This window comes from Stylophora pistillata, chromosome 1, assembly GCF_964205215.1.
Source record: "Stylophora pistillata chromosome 1, jaStyPist1.2, whole genome shotgun sequence".
NCBI classification, from domain to species: Eukaryota; Metazoa; Cnidaria; class Anthozoa; order Scleractinia; family Pocilloporidae; genus Stylophora; species Stylophora pistillata.
The window spans coordinates 36195087-36219050 of record NC_142519.1 but is presented as its reverse complement, the minus strand read 5'-3'; the positions used below and the strand labels follow the sequence as shown (position 1 = coordinate 36219050).

Genomic DNA, 23964 nt, shown 5'->3' with positions numbered 1-23964 from the left:
TGAGCCATCTGTGGAGTTGAGATAAGAATGGCCTTGGTTTTCTTAGAATTTAGGGCCAAGTTTGAGTCATTTGACCAGGCGCCGAGGCCTGCCAGGGTTGCATTCATGCTTTCCGCTTGAGATGTGATCTGCGGTGTAGAACAGCTAGTGTATAATGTTGTATCGTCGGCATATTGGAAACTTTTGACTGTAGGTGGAAGAATATTTTGAAGATCCGCGACGTAGAGATTGAACAACATCGGTCCAAGGATTGAGCCTTGGGGGATTCCAAATTCGGAGAGCACAGGTGACGATTTGCGATCATCAATTTGAACGTAATGTCTCCTGCCGCATAGGTAATTAGCCAGCCATTCGAGGACATACTTTGAAAAACCGAGGTGATGCAACTTGGTTATCGCCGTTTTAAAACAAACGGTATCAAATGCTTTCGAAAAGTCTGCTAGTACCATAAGAGTTACCTCTTTCCTTTTCATGGCACTCACTAGGTCGTCCCTTATACCTAAGAGTACCGTAGAGGTCGAATGCCCCTTACGAAAGCTCGAGATGGTGTCTCTAAGGAGAGATTCTCTAGTGCAGAAATCAGTCATTTGCGAAGCAACAAGCTTCTCAAATACCTTAGAAAGTACGGGAAGAATCGACACTGGACGCAAGTGATCTTCCGAGACAGGTGTGTCAACTTTTGGAATGGGGCTGATACGCGCGAGTTTCCAGGCATGCGGGAAGTACAACTTTGAAATACAGTTATTGATGATAGTTGTGAGTGGGCCGGCCAAGCATTATCATTCAATGTTAAGTGACCAAGAAGAGATTCAAGACTCTCAAGATTATTAGGAATCCGAATGTGCAAGGATTGCTAATTTTCAAGAGACATTACATCAGTTTACCGCAACGGCCAGTGCAGAGGATCACAAGAGCCCTTATTCCAGTTCTGCATGCGCGGTGTAGTTGGACAGCGGCTTCCTGTATTAGTGCACGCGAAAGCGAGGCTATCGGGTCAAGCTTTCTCGAAGATTACAGAAGTTGTGAAGTCGAATTTAGCATGAGCGTCCAAAATGTTGAATTATTTTCAAAACCATCATTTTTATCTGCCGAAGAGAAAGTGAAAATATTAAGCAGTAAGTGTCCTCGTGATTTTACAAAAGAAAGGCTGAAGGAATGGCTTTCGTATCGCAAAGGAACTGCCAAAGATGGAAGTGCTTGATCGACAGCTTCGAAACCCGTGCTAGTTCAAAGGTGAGTTCATAATATTTATTTAAATCTTGGCATTTTTACCCTGATAATAAATCGTTACAGAACCTTAATGTCTGTGTACCCTTTCTTTAAAATAGGGTTATAAGCTACATCAAGAACGGATGGGATTACGATTTTCATGAAAAGTGGCAGCACTTGGCATGTAAACAAGTGAATGAAGCGAGCAAAACTACTAGTACCACCGCAGCTGTTACAAGCAGTGGTCTTCCTGATTCTGTAGAATGGTCATCACTGGTAAATGCGAAAGACAACTTCCCTGATTTTAGTATGCAAAACGTTGTCTGCTATTTCATCGAGAGAAAAGCTAAAGATGGCGAAACAAATAAAGATTACAAGAACATAAATAATAGAGCATTTTCTTTGTTTAGGCATGGTCATGTGCAAAAGATCGAGCTAGCGTCCGACACTGACAGAACCTACATTCATTGTGAATGTCTGCCTGAAATGAAGAAAACATTAAAATATAAACTTGCACTGTCCTTGTCAAAGTCTGGAGATATTGTTTATGCTAGCTGCCCTTGCCCTGCAGGAAAAGGCCCTTTAGTCCTTGTAAGCATGTTGCTGCTCTGTGCTATGCCCTTGAGTTTACACGACTTAAAGTACTCGCGTGCAAACGATGTAGCGCGTCCGGTTTGAACTGTAGATATCTAAACCCCTATATCAAATTAAAGCTTATAGGACTGGCTGTCAGACTATGCCAAAAATTTTGAAAAAAAATGATTTGTCGAATTTTTCACGACTTCTAAATGCGAGCGCCCGAATCACCTTTTAAGTGCTACAAGTCAAAGGGAATTCGTCCGATTGCTCTCAAATTTTGACATTAGCTAGTTTTACATATAAACAACAAATAATTGTCTCCGAATTTTTTATTTCTAAATACTTTTTTTCAAGAGCGAATTTTGTACGATCACTCCACATTTTTTAAATCCTATTTCAAAAATGTTTTGCACTCTTTTCACTGAAATTGAATATGGCAAATCGCAGACACGCTTTGGCCCCGGAAACGGAGGAACACATTAAATAAGCGAAAAACAAAATTCGCTTTTACATGTAACGTTCAAAAGGTGATTCGGGCGCTCGAATTTAGAAGTCGTGAAAAATTCGATAATTAATTTTTTTGCAAAAGGTTAGGTATAGTGTGATAGCCAGTCCTATATATAAGCTTTAATTTGAAATAGGGGCTTAGATATCTACAGTTTAAACCGGACGCGCTACATCGCTTGCACGCGAGACACCCCTGAAAATTTAGTGGTGAACTATAATTCTACTTAAAGTTCACCAAATTTTCTCCGGTTCTTATTGGTTTAAATCGATCACGTGACGCGATAGTGTTCATCCGTGGAAAGACACTATCAGCCCATAGTGCCCGGCCGCGGTAAATACCCGGATGGATGGTGCCCGTCCGCGGAAAATACCTGGATTGATTGTACTCATCCGTGAAAAGTTTTGAATAGTTTGACGGCCGCGAAGTTAAGCAGATTGGAAAAACAGTGACTTTTCAATTCTGACAGGTATAACGTATTATTTAGCCACTGAACGGTTGCAAATTATTGACATTTGTGACAAGCTGTAGGCGTGGAAGAAAATTTAGTGGTTAACAATAAAAACAATAGAGTGTTTATGTCTCGCAACTATCTGTCTGATAGTTGCCCCTTTAAAATTTGATGTTCTTAAAACACATATTTGCCCTCGAAGCTTCGCTGCTCGGGCAAATATTTGTTTTAAGAACGTCAAATTTCCGCGGGGCAACTATCAGCCGATAGCTCCTCGACAGAAACACTCTATTGTTTAAATAGTGTAATCGGTATGGAATCTATAATATGATAGTTGTTAATTCTCTCTATGGCTCTTTCTACGTGGATCCTCAGAGAAGCAATCCTCCTTGTTTCAAGTAGTTCATGTTCCTCAAACTGGCCTGAATCATTCATGAATGGAGGTACATTTACTCTCACACCCTTACTGGCAAGCATGTTGAATCCTTTGTCTGCCATTATAGCATCTTCAGGTTGCAACTTCTCCAAAAGTCCAGACCTCTGAGTGATTTCGCACGCGTCATCTCAGAAACCGGGTGGTGTTTTTTTGGCCCATGTGCATAGCCCAAGATTGGCTGCTGCTGCAAAAAACGCAGCTCTACAAGCAGATGCTGCAACCCTCCATAAACAGCAACCTATACAGCGAGAAGAGTTGCGCCTTCGACAGGAAGTTATTAAGAAGCAACAACTTTAAGAAGAAGCCAAGTTGCGCCTCGATCAAAGAAAGCGTGAGCTGGATCTTGAAAGGAAAATTGCTAGAGTACAAGCCAAGGAGCAAACGTACGCGAATGCCGAGCTAGAAACTGGCAGCGTCAAACAGCCATCTGGAATTCCTGCTCAAGTGCTCCCTCTTCCGTTGGATGAACAGCCATTTTCTCCTATGAAGCCACGTCCTCCCACAGCTCCACGGGATACCAAGCCTGTAGAGAACAAATACTTTGAAGGTGTTCGCCTTGCCGGTCATCATGAAGACGGTGTAGAAGATAATTCATCATCACATGGCTCATCTACCGGGGAGAGATTCCTACAAGAACTAATAGAGATACTGCAGAGAGAGCAGCAGAGGCATAACAAGAGTCTTCATCTTCAAGAATCTCGTGATCGGCAGTTGCAGGAACTACTCGTTCAGCGAAAAAAGCTTTCCTTGTCACTCACTACCAAGCAGCGAGGTGCAAGTGTTTGACGGAGACCCCTCCAATTACTACAACTTCGTGCGGTCGTTAACGAATCTCATCGAGGCGAAGACCACTGACAGCAAGATGCGCCTACACTACCTTGTATAGTAGACTGGTGGTGATGTTCATGATTTAATGAAAAGTTGCCTAGCGATGGAACCAGATAGGGGATACATCGAAGCGCTCCGTCTTTTGAAGGAAAGGTACGGAGAAGGATATAAAATCGCAATAGCACTGTAGAACGTTTAATAAACGGGCCCCCCGTAAAGAGTGAAGATTGTAACGCCCTCCAAAAGCTTTCAACTGCACTTACAAATTGTAAGAATATTTTGCAAGATGTTCGTTACCTCAACAAGGTTGACAATTCCGACAGTCTACAGAAAAAATGAGAAGGTTGCCACTCCCCCTGAGACGAAGTTGGCGCTTCAAGGCTGTTAAGGACATTAGCCAGAAGGCTCATTTTTTGGTGGATTATTGATTAGTTCACTAATTTCAGAATGATCTTAGATGCGTACATAGTTACAATGCTTATCTGTATTTCTATTGGTTTTGTAATCGGACCTTTCAGCGTCACCACGCGCATATAAAAGGCAAGTTTAGCGTCCTTTTAATCAGTTCTTCGTAAGTTTTGAATAGTCGTGGTAAAATTTCGCCCTTTCGTTTTTTCAACTTCTGGCACAAGCGGGACCGATATGTGAGTACCTTTGCAACTTTGTTTTTTCTTTTCTAGTCTTTTCAGTGTTGGGTGACAATATACAAACAGATATCGCCGTATTCTCTAGTGATTTAAGCCCAAATTCGTACCAAATGCGAGTGAACGCCCATAATTTAAATAAGAACAATAGTCTGTTAACCAGCCACCAAATTTCTTTTAATTTTTATCGAAACTTTTGTTCTGTTTTACTTCTATTGTTAATCTCGTTATCGACGTTAGAGCTCAGTATTTGACACGCGATTCTTTGATTGTGTATTCCGCGGCTTTTCATTAGATTGATAAAACTTCGTTGTATTGTTGTTTCAGTTTACGATCGATCGTTCGATAGATTGATTGCCTGTGAGAATAATCGTTATTTTCGTCGTTGATTGTGGTTCGTGGTCGATTACCTTTCAAGAATAAAGATTCGTGCAAAAAGTCCTCTTTGGTTTGTCATTTCGATCAGTAAAATAGTCCCAAACACCTCGTTAACCGCGTTTTGGAGCGACACCCCCTTGAACTTGAGAATTTAGATTTTTGGTCGCCGCAAACGCTACAAAGGCAAATGACATTACGAATAATGAGCAGAGAGAGATCACTTTCCACGACTTTGCAAAGTTTGGGGACGCGAAAGCACGCGCAATGGCCCATCCGGTGTTTGGATTAAAGATGATCCAAAGGTTGGCAGAAAGGATTCAAAAGGTCAATCAATAGAAGAGGAGCCGCCAATTTTGCTACTTCCGGGAATGATGGACACCACCCTGATGTTAACAATAAGCAGCCAGATTCATCCATTGGCTCAACTGTGACAACGAGGCTACCTGCAAAGTGTCCCTTTTGCAATAGTCATCACGTCTTAGTGCGCTGCAAAGACTTCAAGAAGCTTCGCATGGAGCAGAGACTTCAGTTCGTTCGTTCAAAGGGTCTCTGTGTTAACTGCCTCCTTCCTGGCCACCTTTCGAGGGAGTGCCCCAAGTCAAGTTTCTGTAAGGTTTCTGAATGTCAATCCAAGCAGTCTACTTATCTCCATCCACAGAGAGATGCACAAGAACGTGTGGAGACATCACGTCGTAAGAATGACTAATAAGTATTTAGTTTGAATACCAGACAGCAAGGCTGCAAGCAACGCCCAAAGCAGCTTTATCAGCGCCAATAGTCAGTGTGCTTCTACTGGGGCCGGCAAATCAGCTACTGCACTATACCGATAGTTCCTGTAAGGATCAAGGCTAAAGGAACAAATAGATAAACCGTAACCTACGCCTTTCTCGATAGCGGCTCCAATACCACATTCTGTTCCAAGAAGCCCTTGGAGACTTTGGGCATCGAAGGGGACAAGACGCGACTTTCCCTTACTACCCTCGGCAAGCACAACTGTGTAATGAGCTGCAATCTCTTCAGTCTAGAGGCATTTGATCTGGATGAGAATCACTTTGCGGATCTTCCGTCTGTGTTTTCAGTACCGAAACTACCTGTGAGTATTGACAGTATTCCGAGTCAAGAGGATGTGATCAGCTTCCCTTACCTCACAGATCTTCAAATCCGAACGATCGATGCGGATATTGGCTTGCTTATAGGATGCGACGTTCTAAAGGCCTTGGAACCTCATGAAATTTGTGTTAGTCAAGGCGAAGACCCATTCGCGACTCGAACTATGTTTGTTTGGACGGTGAATGGACCCTTGGTGCCAGTGTGCAACTTTTTAAGGGCTGACGAGGGACTTAGCCAGCAGTTACGCACGTTCTGTAACTGGGAATTCTCGGATTCCATACGCGTCAGTGAATTAACCAGCAATGTCCAAAAAGGACAAGCGTGCACTATCCATCATGAAGCAGTCGATCTGTTTGAAGGAGGGTCATTACCAGATAGACTTACCCTGGAAACATGATGTTCCCTGTTTACCAAACAACCGCGCAATGCCGGGCAGAACACCGTCTGAGGTTATTGCGCAAAAGATTACTTAAGAATCCAGACCTGTGTTCGAATTATTCAGCATTTATGGGAAGCCTCTTCGGGAACAGGCACGCTCAAATGTTACGCAAGACTCCATTGGAACACACCGTCAGTGTAATATAGTACTTACCTCACCAACCAGTCGTGAACTCGAACAAGCCAGACAAGGTTCGTGTAGTATTCGACTGTGCCGCGAAATACGACGGCGTGTCTCTGAACTCTCAGTTTCTGCAGGGTCCAGACCTAATCAACAACTTGGTGGGAGTTCTGATTCGCTTTCGTGAAGAGCTCATTGCCATGATGGCTGACATTGAAGGAATGTTCCACCAGGTTCGTGTCAGCCCTAAGGATTGTGATGCGCTCCGCTTCCTATGGTGGCCAGGAAACGACCTCAACAAGGACCCAGAAGATTACCAAATGTTAGTTCATTTATTTGGCGCTACTTCGTCCGCGAGTGGCGCTAATAGGGAATTTAAGAAACGACGACGGCGACGCCGTAGACAACGTCGGTTAAAAAATGAACTTATATTTTACCCACGAATCTCGCGATACTCAAAAGTCATTCAGTTTGTTTCTCACTGTTAAAACTATCACAAAACTTAATATGGAACACATTCTACCTTCGCATTACCAACGCGCGAGGTCTCGTTCATTGTTCATTCGTCATGGGGAAATCCCGGCTGTCACCACTCAAGCTTCTTACTATTCCTCGATTAGAAATTGAGCGCAGCTGTTGTCGCAGCCAGACTAGACAAGATTATTAGAACTGAAACTGAGATACAGATAGATAGACAGATAGAAACTTTATTAACGTGTCAAAGAACCTTCTAGTTTGGGAGATATCCCATATTAGTATATACTAAAACAGTGGATAGCGTTGAAGGCGCGCTCTGATTGGCTAGTCAAACTCCGAATATCCTTTGCTATCAACCTCCGAGCAACTTGGGAAAAAATGGCGTGCCGGTTTGCATCCGTGACAAGCGAAGAAATCACTCAAATAACGACGAAGCAGTCCCTGAAAACACAGAAAGCGACTAAATTTGGTTTGGCCGTGTTTAAAGGTAATGGTAACCGCGAGTTTATTGATAAAAACCAATGAAAAAGGTTTTGTTTACAAATGCAAATTAATCTTGCGTAACCTCACTTGTTCACTTGAAAATCAAAGTTAAATAGTATTTTTTACAGAATGGTTTCAAATACAGAAAGAGTTTGTAACACCATTTGAAGAAATGTCGCCACCAGAGCTAAACAAGTGTCTTCAGAAATTTTATCTGTCAGCGAAAAAACGAGACGGCAGGTTTTACAACAAAAACAAAAAATCACTTACCACGATCCGAGCCGCGTTGGATCGTTACGCGCGGGAAAATGTTGGAATCGTTGCTGGAATGTATGAATTAAAATAAATTTTTGGTGGTGTACATTATCTCACTGTTTTGGTATATACTAAAACAACTATTCACCTCAGTGTCGGTGGTTAGCGGTGAATATTTACCGAGCCGCGAAGCGGCGAGGTAAATATCCACCACTAACCACCTCCACTTCTGTGAATAGTTGTTAACTAATGTGGGGACACAAATAAAATGGATAAACATTATTTACAAAGAATAGTACTTAAGAATAAAATTAAGTCATATTGCGCATGAAAAAGAAATTAAATGAATTAAGAATTACATAGAGCACAGCCCTCGCAGCCATCATCTAATAGAGAGCTGAGGTCACGCTTACGTATGCGGTTTTTGAAACTAGCTAATGTTGTGGCTGATCTGTCATAAGTTGTCAGTTTACTCCATAATTTAGGTCCTAAATAGCGTAGTGAATGTTTGCCGTAAGCTATTGTGTTGTATCTAGGAATAGAAAAGTCGACTTGTCTTAAATTGTGGGAAGAGTTGTGTTTCTGAAAGATATTACAAACATTCAAAGGGCTAAGGTAGTGTTTAACTTTGTACATTAAAATGCATATATCCTGTAAGCGTCTGTTTAATAGCGAAGGTAAATTAGCTTTCTGCAGCAATCGTTCGTAGGTGGAGTGTTTATCTTTGAATACAGCCCTTAGGTCTCTTTCTTGAACTATCTCCAATCTGCGACTATCACTAGATTTACAAAAATGCCATGTGAGATCGCAATTACAACTTAAAAAGTTGTAATTTTGCATTTGTCGGAATCAAGTTGCGGAGTCTCAAAAGCATACCAGTCCTTTGACTGGCTTTATTACAGATAGTATTCATGTTATTAATAGTATCTATGTATTATCGAAATTCAAATTTGAGTCAGTTGTGACCTCGAGAAGTTGGACAGTAGCGGTCGTGTTGATTTTCTCTTTGTTTACTAAGATAGCACATTCTTCGATGTTATTTTAGAGTTATTGTTGCTACCAACAATTAAGGTTTGGTATTTTTTAAGGTTAACAACTAATAGATTACATTCGTACCAGGTGGTTGCTTTTTCCGTACTGTCTCTATGTTTGGATGTAGTAGTGGGTAAGTCATGACCTGTATGATAAAACTGATGGTCGTCCGCATACCTTGATATATCTCTAACATGATAAGATAGATCGTTTTGTAATATACTCCACAACAGAGGACCCAATGCGGATCCTTGGACAGCCTCGACTGGCTAATCTGTTAGAGCTGATATTGCTTCCTAACTTTACACGATTTTTGCTATTCGATAAATAGCTTTTCAGATGTTCAATGATATTACCCTGGAAGCCGTAAGCTTTGAGTTTTCTCTATAGCGGCGATGGATGTAAGGTGTCGAAAGCTTTTGACATCTCAGTCGATATTACGCTTACGAAAAGATGTTTATCTCTGGCTTCTCTCCACCCCTCAACCAAGTTGATCAGCGTGGTTTCGCAGCTGTATTTTTTTGCGGTAGGCTGATGAGTTTACACACATGTGTTTGTCGGAGTCAGTCGTAATTTGCTTGCCAATGAGCTGCTCAAAGACCTTACCAACACTTGGTAAGACTGTGATAGGTCTGTAGTTATCCTTACTGGATCTGTCGATCCTTTTTGATATAGGCGTTCATTCCCTCCCCACACTTCCATTCGCTTGGCCAAACCTTATTTTTTATACAAGCGTTGAAAAGGGTCTGAAGTGGCCTCGCGTGTTCCTTTGCTCCAATCTTAAGTACTTTTCCCGGAATACTATCACAGCCGGTGGCTTTGTTGATATTAAGTGACTCTAGAGAATCTTTAACTTGCATTTGTGTGATAGGTTTTACTTCAATGCCTTGCGTTTGGTTTGTGGATTCCGCCACTATTTTCTAAACACACGGATGGTGTTCAAAGTCCTCCATAGATTGAATTTCGGCGCTTTTAGCCCCGATTCCTTCGGCAATTGTGGCAAAATAGTCAGCTACTGAGTACTTCGAGAACTCCGCACTAACTTCTGACGATTGACCCATTTTCGTTTAGATGGATTTCAGTATTGTGTGTATATATATGGTCCTTTTTGTTCAAGAACGACCTAAAAGTGTTAAAAAACTCCTTGGGTCTCATTTTTAGATCTTCGGATTTCTTTCTCCAATAGTCCTTAATTGCGATTCTTCTCTGCCTTGTTGTTTCGTTTCTCGCTTTACGTTTAAGTTCCCAATTCTCTTTTGTATTGTTTTAAAGGTATCCTATTTTTGCTTTCCGCTTGGCCCTGATGGCGTTTTCCATTCTGATGTTATGTATGGCACATCTTTTTCTTGAGCCCTTATTTTTTTAACATCTAGAATATCAGTCATGAGTGCGTTCCAGAAATACACCTGATCATCTATCTCGTCAAAAATTTCCCCAACGTGCTAAGGTGCATGCAACAGCCCGATGCTTTTGAAATTCTTCGTGCTGAAAGTTCTTGAAGGTCCTGAAGTCGACGAGTCTGTGTTTTGGACCGGCAGCACTTGCGTCCTGGGATACCTCCGGAACGAGAGCAAGCGATTTCATACATTTGTGGCAAATCGAGTAGCTACAATACCGGAGGTCGCGGCCGCCTCGCAGTGGAGACATGTTGACTCCTCGCAGAACTCCAGCGGACGACGCATCGCGTGGGCTCTCCGCTGAGGCTCTTTTAAATAACAGTCGATGGCTCAGAGGCCCTGATTTCCTGTGGCGTCCAGAATCCTCCTGGCCCATTGCACCCAGCCCAGTCCTGAAGGTTTCACCAGCCGACCCAGAGATAAAATCAACAGCTGAGGTATACTCCCAATCCACGGAAATCGGTGCGGAACCAGTGAATAAGACCTTTGAGCGATTTTCTTCGTGGTACGGGATGAGGAAATTCACTGCGTGGATCCTTCGCTATCGCGACAATCTACGATCGGCAGTTGAGTGATGTAATAGTGGTTACACAGCCGTCACTAAGAAAGCGAAGACAGTCCCAATTACCCTTGACGAGTTGAGAAATGCAGAAAAGGAAATTGTGAGACATGTTCAAGAAGAGAATTTCGAAGAGGAATTGGCCATATCGAAAAAGGTATCATCTACGCCACCATCTACACCCCCCTCAGGTGAACAAAACTCAAAGTGTCAGGTCAAAAATCGAGCAAGATCGTCAAACTCGATCCCCGGATGATTGACGGCTTGTTATGTGTCGGGGGTAGGATAGCCAATGGACCATTCCAGCAGCGTGTGAAACATTCAGTCATTTTGCCAAAGTCTCACCACATTGTTCCCCTCATCATACGCCACTATCACCATGTTTCCAGTCATTCAGGAGTGGAACATGTCCTTAGTCTGATGGGAGAGAAATTTGGATCGTCGGTGCCAGAACAGCAGTACGAAGATATCTGACACCTGCGTTGCCTGCAAGAGAAGACAAGCCCACGTTGGTGAACAGAAAATGGCAGATTTGTCGCTGGACAGAATTACACCTGACAAACCACCATTTACTCATGTGGGAGTCGACTGCTTTTGCCCGTTCCCGATTCGCCGTGGAAGAACGGAAGTTAAGCGTTACGGCGTGTTGTATACCTGCCTGATGGTACGTGCTGTCCACATAGAAGTGGCCCACAATCTGGATACCGATTCACTTCTAAACAGTTTCAGGCGATTTGTTGCGAGAAGAGGATCTCCGAAAATGATTAGATCCGACAACGGTGGCAATTTTGTATCAGGAGAACGCGAACTTAGCCGCTCTATCAAAGAATGGAACCAGGAGAAAATTGCCGATTTCCTACTTCAGAGAAATGTCCAGTGGATATTCAACCCTCCGTGCGGGTCCCACCATGGCGGTCCAAGGGAGCGTTGCATGATTCACAGCACGAAAACGCAAATTTACGTCGTCTTAAACGCGACGTAAATGTAACGTAAGTTTGGACTTACACGACTTTACGCTCGCATAAACGAACCGTAACGTTAACCTTTACGCTACCTTTAATCAATGGCGTAAAGGTGCGTAATTGAACACTAAAACGATTGACGTAAAGTTGGCGGAATTGTGACGTAAAGCCGCTTTTAAAGAGCAGCGTAAAAGCAATTTTACGGTTCTGTAAAAGTAAATTTACGCTTCTCTATACAGCATTTTCTTTAGCATAAAGTTGGCGGAATTGTAACGCACGGTCAATTCACTCACGTATCCTTAGTCGTGAATGATCATTTCTGCCAACTTGAAGCACTTCAGCTCGGCGTAGCCAGTTAAGTCTCATTTGCGCTCTCAGTTTGAGTTTAAAGTTAAGATTCTAAGAGGTTGAGGTAAGCACCCAGTAAATGCGCCAGCTCCACGTTAAACATGTGGTAGTTGTTGAGAACTGTAAAACAGTTCTTCCACGGCGTGCGTATGGAGATAAGATCATTTGTAACCTGTGTGCTCAGAAAATAGTAAACAACACTATTGGCAGCACTAAAGCACACTTACAATCCCCTGATACGGCTCATATCGTACGCATGCGCGCAACCATATCAACCGTAAAGTGGCGGCCATGGACAGCTGTTTCGCCCTTGTTATGGCTCATTAGCATGGCATAGCCAGCAGGGTCTATATTTGCATACGCAGGCTTTTGAGAAATAGGCAAATTGATTTATTTGCTCAGCTTCGCCTAACTAGAATACAATCCGGATATTATGTTTAGCAATGACAAAGTCCTAGTTCAGACCATATTTTTCAAAATGAAAATTGTTGCAAGCTTTTAACTCAAACTAGGCTTAGACTGTTTTGGGGATGTTTCATCATTGTGCTCGCACAAATAATTATTTGTGCTTAACTATTAAAACTCCTACATCTCAAAGAATTATGTCATTTTATGTGCTCGATCCATTTGGGCTAAACAATAAACAACTTTACGTTTCATTTACACTAGGCGTAAATAACCGTACAGTCGACTCACAAACTACACGCAAGGTTTACGCTGGCTTTACCCTCCTATCGCGTAAAGCTTCCTCTACATACCCTTATGTAGTACGTAAAGTTGAGTAAAGCTTCGTACAAAACTTTACGCAGATTTACGCAACATTTAAGTCTCCGTAAATCTCGATTTTCATGCTGTGTAAGGACTGTAAGAAAGGTCTTGAACGCACTGGTCAGGGAGCAAGTATTAGATGACGAAGGGCTGTCAACATTCATGTGCGAAGCGGAGTCAATCGTAAACAGCAGGCGCTTGACAAAGGTCTCAGACGACGCCCGCGACCTCGAACCCCTCACGCCTAACCACCTTCTCCTCCTTCGATATAGCCAATCGTTTCCTCCCGGAATCTTTTTTAAGAAGGACATATACTCCAAGCGCAGATGGAGGCAGGTCCAGTACTTAGCGGATGTATTTGGCTCCGATGGGGTGAAGGAATATCTCTCAACTTTAATTTGCAAGAGAGACAAAAATGGTTCAGGCCGCATCGAAATTTTCAAATTGGAGACATCCTACTGCTCACAGATCAGAAGTCGCCCACAGTTTTATGGCCACTTGCACGCATAACAGGCGTCAAGACGAACCAACGAGACCCTCTTGTGAGAAGTGTCACGCTGAAAACCAAATCAAAGACACTCAAACGTCCTATACTAGACAAGATAGTCTTATCGAAGGAGCAAGTGAAGATTCTGAGGAGGTTTAACTGTGGACTTGGCTATGCGGTTCGTCTCCCAAATACGCTGCACGAGGAACAATTAATGTTAACATTGCGTTGCAATCCTCTATAGGTCATTGTAAATGTTTGTGTAGCGCATTTAGGGGCCGGGATGTAGGATTCCACGCGCAATTTTTTGTGTTAGTTTATCATTTATGCATGCCTTATAGAACTGTTTAAACGCTACGGCTTGTTAGCGCGCGAATTTTTCATCGTATTCTCCAGCCCGAAGTTTTCGTTGCCGATCGTAGACTCTTAACTTAAGCTTCGGCGCCATCGCTACAGTCAGGAAAACATTTGTAAGTCTTTAAATTCTGTCTTGTATGTTTATCATCGCTCGGCCCTTCCTCCCATATATTTTTATTTATTTTCCAAGTCGAACCTCGCTCGCTCACTCGCTCAATCACAAACCTCAATCGGCTCCTCGAGGCTCTTCAACCGAGCGCGAGTTCCAAATTTTTCTAGACGTAGCATCGACTAAAACTGTAAGCTACAGTAGGCAAGACACGTTACTCTCGCCGTGCCTCTGTCCATCCAGGGATATAGATGGGTGCCTACGAATTGTCAGAGGAACATGACGAAAGACCGGGGGTAGCTTGCAACGGATTAGCATCCCATCCCAGGTCCTTTCATGCTACAGGAGCCGGGATAAATTCAATTCCGATTGGATGGGCCACTCGGCTCGACTTCAGGGGAAATACCTTTATCGTTTTTTTAACCATGTCTTAAAGAGAAGTGAGGCGAGAGCTCGTAAACAGCTTCAGCCTTAGTTAAACTACGAACTGTTTTTGATTGAATAGCTTTGTTGGAAGGGGAGACTCACGGACTCAAATGCATAATGGAACTTCAAACTTTTTATACGAGGTCTCTTATTATTCCAACCCTTTTGGGAACCAACCTCTACTAAGTGAATGCGCAAGGATGCTGTTTTTTCGACAGAATAGTAAAACTTTGGCTGCCTTTTTAGAGTGAAAAGTTTTTTTTCCTTTCATTAGAAATTTTCTTGCACACGGTGGGCGGGGACTTCGTCGCTTCTCGACATACTGACATACTTATCAGAATGTTCCAGTTGAAATAACCACTTTCCTGCATGTTTCTAAATTCTTGCTTAAAAAAATATTTTTTTATTGTTAAATATGTATTCTGTTGCATTCAACTTTAAGTGTATGACTATTACGTTAAATGATAAAATCTTAGCGTTTACACGTTCGCTAAGCAGTGATACATTGTTTTGTATTCATAGTTAATTCTGCAGCGTCCCTCTTAAATTTTCCTCTTTCATAGGCAGATTCAAAGGCAGGATGGAAACTGTATATCGTAAGTACGTTCCGTTGTCCGTAATACGTGCTTGGTTTTCGTCCTGCCATCTGATCCTTGAAATTCTTTCGCGATCGATTTCCCATTTTTTGCACTTTTTCTGTTTGTTCGTTTGTTTGTTTGTTTGTTTTTTGTTCGTTTTTACGTTTGAACAAGATTTTACAATCGTATTTGGTAATCGAACTAAAAATCACAATGAACCAACTCCTGTATGGTATGTCTGAAAATTCTCACTTCAAACTTTCAACCGAGTCCTTCGACACGCGCATGGCCATTTGAGTTGAACCCTCCATCTCTTCACGGTTGATTTGACGCCAGCGGCATCGTAACATAGCCTTGAAGGTTCTGCGGAAGTCCTTGTTAAAAGTTCCATAAATGAGTGGATTACAGCCAGAGTTTAGCATGGAGAATACTTCCGCTGCCTCAATAGAAAGAGAGGAGACACAGCTATGACATGCGCAGTAGACGATAAGCATGATGTTAAGTGGCCCCCAACAGAGAATGAACACTCCAACAACAACTGCAACCGAGAGAGTGATTTTACGCTCTTTTTCCAGCTTCTTACGGCGTTTTTCTTGTTCACTCCCACTAACCTGCAAGAAATAAGCACGTCTGGCCTGATCAATCAGTAATTTATGGGATTATTATTCCAAACTAGTACTCATCTAGACTGATCCCATTAGGTACCAACACCACTGAGAAGGTGTTTTAAATGCGATACTGCGTGGAGTAAACGATGGTAAAAATGGAGCTCTCAGAAAAATTTGGTGCCAAACAACCGCGTCCTCTTTGTTACAGTCTCTTTATGGCCTTAAGTACGACTATTACCTGTTCGTGCCATGTAACGCAATGTACTTTTCATAACAAGCATTTTTCCATGTTTGCGAACAGTCAAATTATGAAGGAAGAAAGGAAAAACATCTTTCCGCCCCCCAGATAAGGTAGACGGGGCTTAAGTCTCTTTTTCATTTTCTTTGGGCCTCAAATGTGTTCATCTTATATGTCTGATAGGCTTTTATAAGGAGGCCTGGGTAAATTTGTAAATGGACGGCTGAATCATCATGATTTAGTGGTCGACACCTAAATGTTTGCCGACAGAATCATCCTTCTTTCATGTACCGTTTTTTAAGTTATTTTTATCGTTACTTCTCAGGATTACGTTTTGCCTTCCTGCAAACTAGTTACTATTTCGACGTCTACACATCTTGTACCTTTACTCTTGCCCTTTGTATTTGCCTGTTTATCAGTTGTTTGTTTTGGCTACGAAATTAATTTGATTGCTGCGACTACTAACTTTTGTCTTAGCATTTTTCAATCCACAGCATACGAAGGGCTAACGCTCGAAACGTCAGCTTTTGTAATCATTACGGTGGCCAATTTACCATTTCAACTTTGTTGATATATCCAAATTATTTCGTTACTCCCACCGACGCAGCCCCAAACAGTTTCTTTCGAAACTATCAGCCTTTATTCATTTGTATTTTGATTGCTGCGACTACTAACTTTTGTCTTAGCATTTTCAATCCACAGCATACGAAGGGCTAACGCTCGAAACGTCAGCTTTTGTAATCATTACGGTGGCCAATTTACCATTTCAACTTTGTTGATATATCCAAATTATTACGAAATTAATTGTTCCTCATTGCATCCTTGCCAACAAACAAGCAACACATCTTACCGTCATAGAGGCGATTTTCTGAGCCTGCTGTCGTGCTATTTGGAATATCTTACAGTACGCCAGACATGTGATGGTCAGCGGAGTCAGGCATACGGTTATGTGCAAAAAAAGAATAAAACTGGGAGAGAGGTTTAGGTGATACTGGCAATATCCTCCCTGGGAACGAGGCCGGACGTCACGCCAACCAAGAAAAGGAAATACAGCCACGAGCACAGACAAAGTCCAAATGAAGGCGATGACGTAAGCAATACGTCTTGCGGTGACGATAGCGTGGTAACGAAGAGCGTTACTGATTGCTACAAGGGAAGCAGGCACGATGAGTATTAGAACCTAGCGAGAGTGGGTTGGGGTGGAGTAAATGTATATTTGTAACTAAATTAAAATGCCCGTGACGTCTCTATGGCACTCTTGGGTGTGATGAGCGAAAATTCTTCGCAAACCTCCTTAATCCCCTAACCCCAAGAGTGACCAGGCTGACCATCTTCTTACACTATCACAAACATGAGGATACAGGAAATGATCTACAGCCGACCAAAAAATCTTCAATTGATTGATAAGCAAATTCTCCTGTTTGTACCATGGCAACTATACAGAGAAGAAAGAGTATAAAGAATATGCATACCGATGCTGGGATAAATAGATTATTTAAAATAAAACGTTTAGAGCATGGAGGGTAGGAGGAGAGGGGGAGGTGGGGAAGTTTCTTATTTTAACCTCGACGCCAAAGGGAACACCGAACTGTGTTTCTGGTAACAATGTCTTCCTAGCTTCACATGATTGATAGAAAGTCTAGTCCAGTCTTCTTACCTAGATATCTATCCACGCTAATGAACAACAAATGAAGACACGAAGCGCTCAGGAACACCTCGGTAAAGAAGATCGTTGTGTGGCACAACTGCTTTCCATATTGTAGACTAGGCCCGTATTTCTGTGTCAAGGCGATAAGAGGGAAGATCACCAAACCAACAGGCAAATCAGCAAAGGCCAGGCTCACTATCAGAGCATTGGTGGCGGAACGGAGCTTCTTGTTGATAACAACTGCTAATATGACTAGACCATTCCCTTGAAAGAAGTGGAGGAAAACCCTGATGGAAATTAAACTATTCCAAAAAATTCAGAATCGGCTAAATGATTGCTAGTTATAAACATTGTTATGGTAACCCATGACGATCCTGTAGAAAAGAATGATGCCATTTTTTTTTTTTCACCGCGCTTTATCACAGAATACCGTATTTACTCGAAAAAAGGTCGCTATCTCCTTCAAATATATTTTACAAATGAACATTTTTCTTAAAGAGGCCTCACCGGAAGTGCTGTAAGCTGGGTCAGTACATTAACCCAACCCCAGTCCCTCCCTCACTCCACCAGAAGAAATAAGGCTGCATTTCCACGCCGCAGAAAGATATCAACATTTTCAGTAGCTAAAAAACGCGGTTCACATTTGGCTAGCGCTATATATTATTGAAATTTTGTTTTGGTGTCATGCAGCTAAGTGTGCTGTATCAATCGATGGTGGAATCCGTGTTCGATTTTCGATTTTTGCCGAGATCGGTGTTCAAATTGATTGATGTGACGGCTTTTACAGGAACATTATTAAGTCGCATTGTTCGCCAGAATAGTTCTAGCCGTCGTCTCCCGAAATTCTCAATTAAATAGAATCTCCTTGAACAATACAGAAAAGAAAGAGGAGACAAAACTAATCAGTTACTGTTATTTCTTCTGAGAAGGTGGAAGGTTTCTTGGAGCCCTCCGATCACGATCTGTGACAAGTTGTGTGACTTTTTTATAATACTCTATTGTGATTCTGTCAATCAGCATTGTATGAGTCATTGTCCAAGCATGTGCGAGGACCTCGGGTTTTCTAGGGGCAGCACGTAGTTCGGTCGTCCTGGCACAGTGATTTTCAATAAACCGTTTAAACCTTTATTTGCCGTTTCCTACACGATCTAGTGCCTTTTTTTTTCCTTCATGTGTGTTTCTTAACGACAAAAACAACAGAAAATTCATTGAAGCTATCTCAGATTCTATTTCAGAGGGGAAAACCTTTCCTTAAAATGAGTAATTATGGAACAGAATTCATATTTCTAAATAAATATTATATTCTGGCGGGAATCTCATTTTTTTTTTGTGAATTTTTTTTCATAATAAAATTTAGATTTCTTCCCAAGGGCTCTGCGACATGGAGACCTCCGGCGCCGGCGAGCTTGTTGACAGCGAAAATTTCCATGCAGATGACAGGTGTAAAGGGAAACAATGAAACAAATGTTCTAACGTATTACCGATATAATAGTACAAAAGATGCCGCTATCAAAGAATTGACACCACCGGCAATGAAAAAAAAGAGACAAAACAAGGTTCACATCTATATGAAAAAAACAAAATTGCTCTTTGCAGCTGTTTGACATTACAGCTAATCTAAAATTGTCAGATTATTCAAAATTTTTAGCAGCATCTAATCTTTTAAAAAAAGAGAGATAAATTTTTTGAAAGTGGTTCTCGTTCAATACAATAGTCATGCGGTTTTTAGAGGAAATTCCTCGACCAGAAACAATAACGGGAAAACTACTGAAACAGCGATGTCGTTCGTTGTTGACGGCCCTCGGGATGCTTTCTGACATCCGGGCCCCTTTTTCAATAATTTCTGTAAATAACCGACTTCTCAGATAAAAGCCGTGAGTTCCGCGTGATAATCGTAATACAAGACAAACATTGGCATATATTATAACGCTTCCGATTGTGTCATATTCGTCTGAATTTTGTCGACCTAAAGTTGATGAAATAGTGCTTACTCAAATAACTCTTCCGTTATAAACACGTTCTATTGGGAGAACAGATGAGGTGGGGGGGGGGGGGGGGGGGAGAAAGGAGGAACATTTTTTATTTTTCCAAGCAGGTATGTGCCGCCAAATCAGATATGATTTTTGGGGTCTTGAGTCTCGAACAGGGATGTAGTTCTACTCTTCAGTCTATTCAAGAGGGTCAATTTTTTCGACCAGCAGCTTTGAACAGGTCAGCTATGTACTGCGAGGTTTCTATAAACGGCTCTCGTCATTTTATTTGAAGTTTCGTGTTAAGATTGGCTCTCAGAGTGCGGTGTGAATCGGTTTACATAATTGATGTGTTTTCTTAAACCGGGTTGTGAAATGAACAATTTCTTTTTTCTCTAATAGAGGGTCAGGTTTTTAAGGACACAGCACCCCAACACTCCCTCCCAAGCTTTACCTTCCGTTCCCCCCCTCCCCCCCCCCCGCTCAATAAGTGAAATGGAGAAAAACTCGTTTCTCAAAATCAATGCAAATTCGTTTGGACAGCTGAAAGTCCCCGAAAATTAAACATTTGCATGAGAAAACAAGGCTCAGTTACCAATGTCACTCGTTGACCGAGTATATATCAATCGTTAAAAGACAGAATTTTTGCCGTTTTTCTAGAATAACGACGAAGCCTGACGTCTTGACGAGAAACAAGAAACCACTCCAGTCCTGGCTGTCGTTTGCAAAGCGAAACAATTTTTTTGAAAGTATCGATCAAGGTGTTTTTTAAACTTTTCCCACACCTTTAGTTACTTGTTTGAAGTAAAAAAAAGTATCTAATTTCATTGTTTCAGAAATAGCGAAAAAAGTCAGCGCTAGCTACTCGACATGTTTTGTTTTAGTCTTAATGCACGAGAGCTTTAAAATGAACTGAGTTTCTGGTGATGGTTATTCTAACTTGCCATCGCAGAGCAACTGAATAGACCCTCTTACAATAGCACTGTAAACCTTTCCAAATAAATTTTGAAAATCAAAATTCTCGTCCTTACTAAAATTCATGCAATATACCACGACTTTAGAAGTTTTGCCGAGTAAATTTCAAGAAAAATGCAAAAGATTCATGATTCTATAGCGGCCTGTCTTTAACATATGTAATTCAAGCTCGGACCTTCGCTACAAGAAAAGCTGTTTTTGTTGAGTTTTGGTTGCCGTGGTTAACAAAACTCAAGAAAATAATGGATCCTAGATTGTGATATTAACAATCCATAACTATTATTCTCGCATCAAGGAAATTAGTAGAAGCTACAAAAGGTTTACACATCAAATTAACAATGACTTTAATTTAAATCTTAAGAAAAGCTGAAAAGCTTTCATGCTAAAAAGTTAAGCTTCGCACTATCTCCCTAAATTAGAAAAAGAAAGAAAAAAAACTGAATGAAGCGGTCATTAAGCCGTTTAAAGCTGCTGGATGTTATTCAAAAAGGTTTCAAATATTTTGTCGAGTATTTGTCGCTAAAAAGTCGCGGTTTCTTGGTTATACTGCCTCGTTATTCTTTTATTTACACGCTGACAACGAAGCCTGGGCTAGAAAAATGACCGCGAACTGAACAAGTGGTTCTTTTGAGCTCACACAAGAAGTACCAAGTCATGCACGAATACTTAAGTTTAAATAATAGGCAGATTTACCAAAATGCAAACTGCGTAGGACATCAGGCAGAAGTGTTCTTCATCATCGATTGAATTGCCCAACAACTGCGTAAAGCTTTTCATTGTATCCTCAAAAGTTGTACACCCGGAATCTCGAAAATTTAAATATGAAATGAATCTTCTATATAGCGGGCCGTTTTCCACGAAATGGAAGTCTCGAGGGAATTCTTACTAAATTTTGCGTGATACTTTCAATGAGTTAGTGAAAAAGGATTTTGATTAATGATGGAAGAGGGTAAAAGATGTCGTGGATAATTTGTCTTTTTGGACAAACATTTTAAAGCAAATAAAATGAACACTCTCACGTAGACCGCCAAAACCATGTCTCCTGTCCCGAAAATATCATTTAACAAGTGTTGAAAAGTGCCTTCTCAGAAACATAGCCCTAACGAAGCAGGCAGTGTTTTTCTCTCGGGTCTTTCAACTCTGAGACATTTCAGCTTTGAAAAATACACCAATGGGTCAAAAATCAAAAGTAGACTGGTTTACTCAGCCGGTTAAAGTCAACTAAACATACATTGTGAGGTGCGATCACATGGAATGGATTTTTTCCTTTCAAAAACCGATAAACTGATCTTTCCAGAACACATTCTCTTCATATTTAATTGAGAGTGAAACAAATGATTTTCCACGATTTCGTCTGAAAAACAATTCTTCCCTTCGCTGAAAGCCATTTTAAAACTATCAAACCTTTACCATGCAATAATCAAGTTACTACACATTTCGCCATTTTTTCTTTCGCCTCATTCGTATATTCGTTCAGCAAATTCGTAACTATCTTAAGCAGTTTTAGTAAAGAACTTACCGAATACAGTTAAAGGGAGAGAAATTATGAAAGCAGCGTAGAAGAGAATTTTAAGTTCGAGCGGATGGTGGGGTTTAAAGATCCCGTCCAATGTTGAATTTGCCATCAGATTTTCACACTGCTGGATGATCAAATGGCGTTTCACAATGTAAGTCGCAAAGCGGGCAAAGTGTATGACATCGAAGAGGAATAGAGTACTACAAATTGGCCCTACCGATTTTAATATCGGAGAAGTCCTTCAAAAGTAAATAAACTTTATTATACCAATAATAAATGTGATGTCACACCGAGCTTTGTTCGGCTGTCTTATTGAATGGGTAATTAGGATCTCTGGTTGAAAATTTTAAAGGAAATACAAATTACAGAGGACACGACTTCCAAATAAGAAATTAAAATGATATCTTGCAATTGATTTTAGAATCGAAATCAAACCCTGCAGCTTCAGAATCAAATAAAACACTGTGTTCAATGCAGTATCATACCCAAACTAATTCTATTTAAAAACCATTGATCGATTTCAATTTTGCGTTCCAAATCGAAGCGACCTTATTCAATTCGTATCAATTGTCGAACCATTAATACCTTCAAAACAGCAAGCTAACTCGTCATAAATGAAAATTTGAATGTGACAAAGATCCGTCCCACAAAGGCAGACAACCACATGCAACGTTGTAAAATGATAAATATTTAAATTAACACCCTAATCAGAGATATTATTAGTTTTTACAGGTGTTTTCACTACATTGAAAAACTTTTTTTTTACCTTGATAAATCTATGTGAAACTAAGATACTGTATGTGTCACGTTGGTGTGGCCATCTTTCAAAATCATTTTCAGGTAAAACGCACTTTGTTACATGCAATACAACTGAAGTAGCCAAATAAAGCCGAGCTATAAAATAAATTATCGGGGGTTCTATAGATTTGATTTGGACACTTAACATCCAATTTCTTCACAATTACAATTTGCAATTAGCGGAGTCACAAAGTCCTTAAGAAAACCCATGTAAGGTTGTAGGAGGGTGCTGGAATTATGCCCTTAATTTACGAAAAAAAAACTTATACCTTGTTCCAGTTGTTCAAAATGAGAAGTAACAGCAAAAATAACTAAAGCTTTGTAATCCATGGGCAGTTCATCTCCAGCGTGATGACTTGCCTTGATTCATAATACGCGCATCTATTCTGTTGGCTCTAACTTCTTGGTGCTCCGCAAATAAAGGAACGTCCCAGAATGCTTGCGCATTGTTCGCCTCGTACACTGGCTTCGGTTTCAATGGCGAGTACCAAGGGGGGACTCTGTCTACAAGGCCTAGGTCGCGCAGAATTTCAAAGAAAAGTATTTTCAAGGCTGCGTTATGTCGGGTAAGATACTTGTTCTGTGCGAGGGCGGTACAACCAGCCAGGACATGAGCGACACTTTCCGGGGCCTTACCACATAACCTGCACCTCACCTCACCCGTTGTGTCTGTGTGCGTTTTCTGGCAGGCATACAACCTCGTCGGTAATAATTGTTCATAGAGTTCAAACATCTCCGTCACTGTATGTGTTGGGCACTGTTTCCAACTGCTTAGTCACCAGTAACATCCGTTGAAGTTAAGACTCTCGTTTTCTGTCCTCGCAGAGAGTAATTTCTCCTGCCAATTCTGCTCAGGCACCGTTTCCCATGTCTTCTCTTCCAAAACCCTTCTCAGCTCTACCTTCAGTTTCTCGGCTGTTATCACCTCTCCACTATCACGTTTTATGCAAGCTGGACTTGGGTATTCCAGCTGCAACCGGAGACCCATCTCGTCTGCATACCTTGTTGCCTCTTTAACTAACGAACTGTGTCCTAACTCTTCCGCTCTCTCTTCAAACTCACGAACCATCGCTATGGCTGGGTCGCTATTACTATGTAACTTCACTGCCGCCTTTATCTTCGTTACTTTGTACTCTTCCTCGATCGAACGCAGGCCTCTCCCTCCCTTCTCTCTTGGCAGGTATAAAATGGCAGTTGACCCGCTGGGATGTTTTCCACCATTCTCAACAATTATCTTGCGAGCTTCTCTATCCAACCTTTTAAGCTCTGTCACC

General features: G+C 41.4%; 2 protein-coding genes and 1 pseudogene across 3 annotated transcripts; 2 read left to right on the top strand and 1 right to left on the bottom strand.

Annotated features, from left to right (window-relative positions):
* Positions 1-966: 966 nt before the first annotated feature.
* Positions 967-1887, top strand: LOC111336036 (uncharacterized; annotated as a pseudogene). The gene is made up of 2 exons (XR_015996042.1): positions 967-1233; positions 1329-1887. The product of XR_015996042.1 is annotated as an uncharacterized LOC111336036 (transcript).
* Positions 1888-3093: 1206 nt separating this feature from the next.
* On the top strand, positions 3094-3991 carry LOC148742274 (uncharacterized). The gene is made up of 2 exons (XM_088747021.1): positions 3094-3187; positions 3479-3991. The coding sequence occupies exons 1-2, from the start codon at positions 3094-3096 to the stop codon at positions 3964-3966; spliced, it is 582 nt and encodes a 193-aa protein (XP_088603147.1). The 3' UTR covers positions 3967-3991.
* Positions 3992-14739: 10748 nt separating this feature from the next.
* On the bottom strand, positions 14740-22144 carry LOC111336001 (trace amine-associated receptor 365). The gene is made up of 4 exons (XM_022942009.2): positions 21896-22144; positions 17441-17695; positions 16634-16929; positions 14740-15548 (listed from the first exon to the last, which is right to left on the bottom strand). Exons 1-4 carry the CDS (start codon positions 21999-22001, stop codon positions 15186-15188), a joined length of 1020 nt encoding a protein of 339 aa, XP_022797744.2. The 5' UTR covers positions 22002-22144; the 3' UTR covers positions 14740-15185.
* Between the last annotated feature and the right edge of the window lie 1820 nt (positions 22145-23964).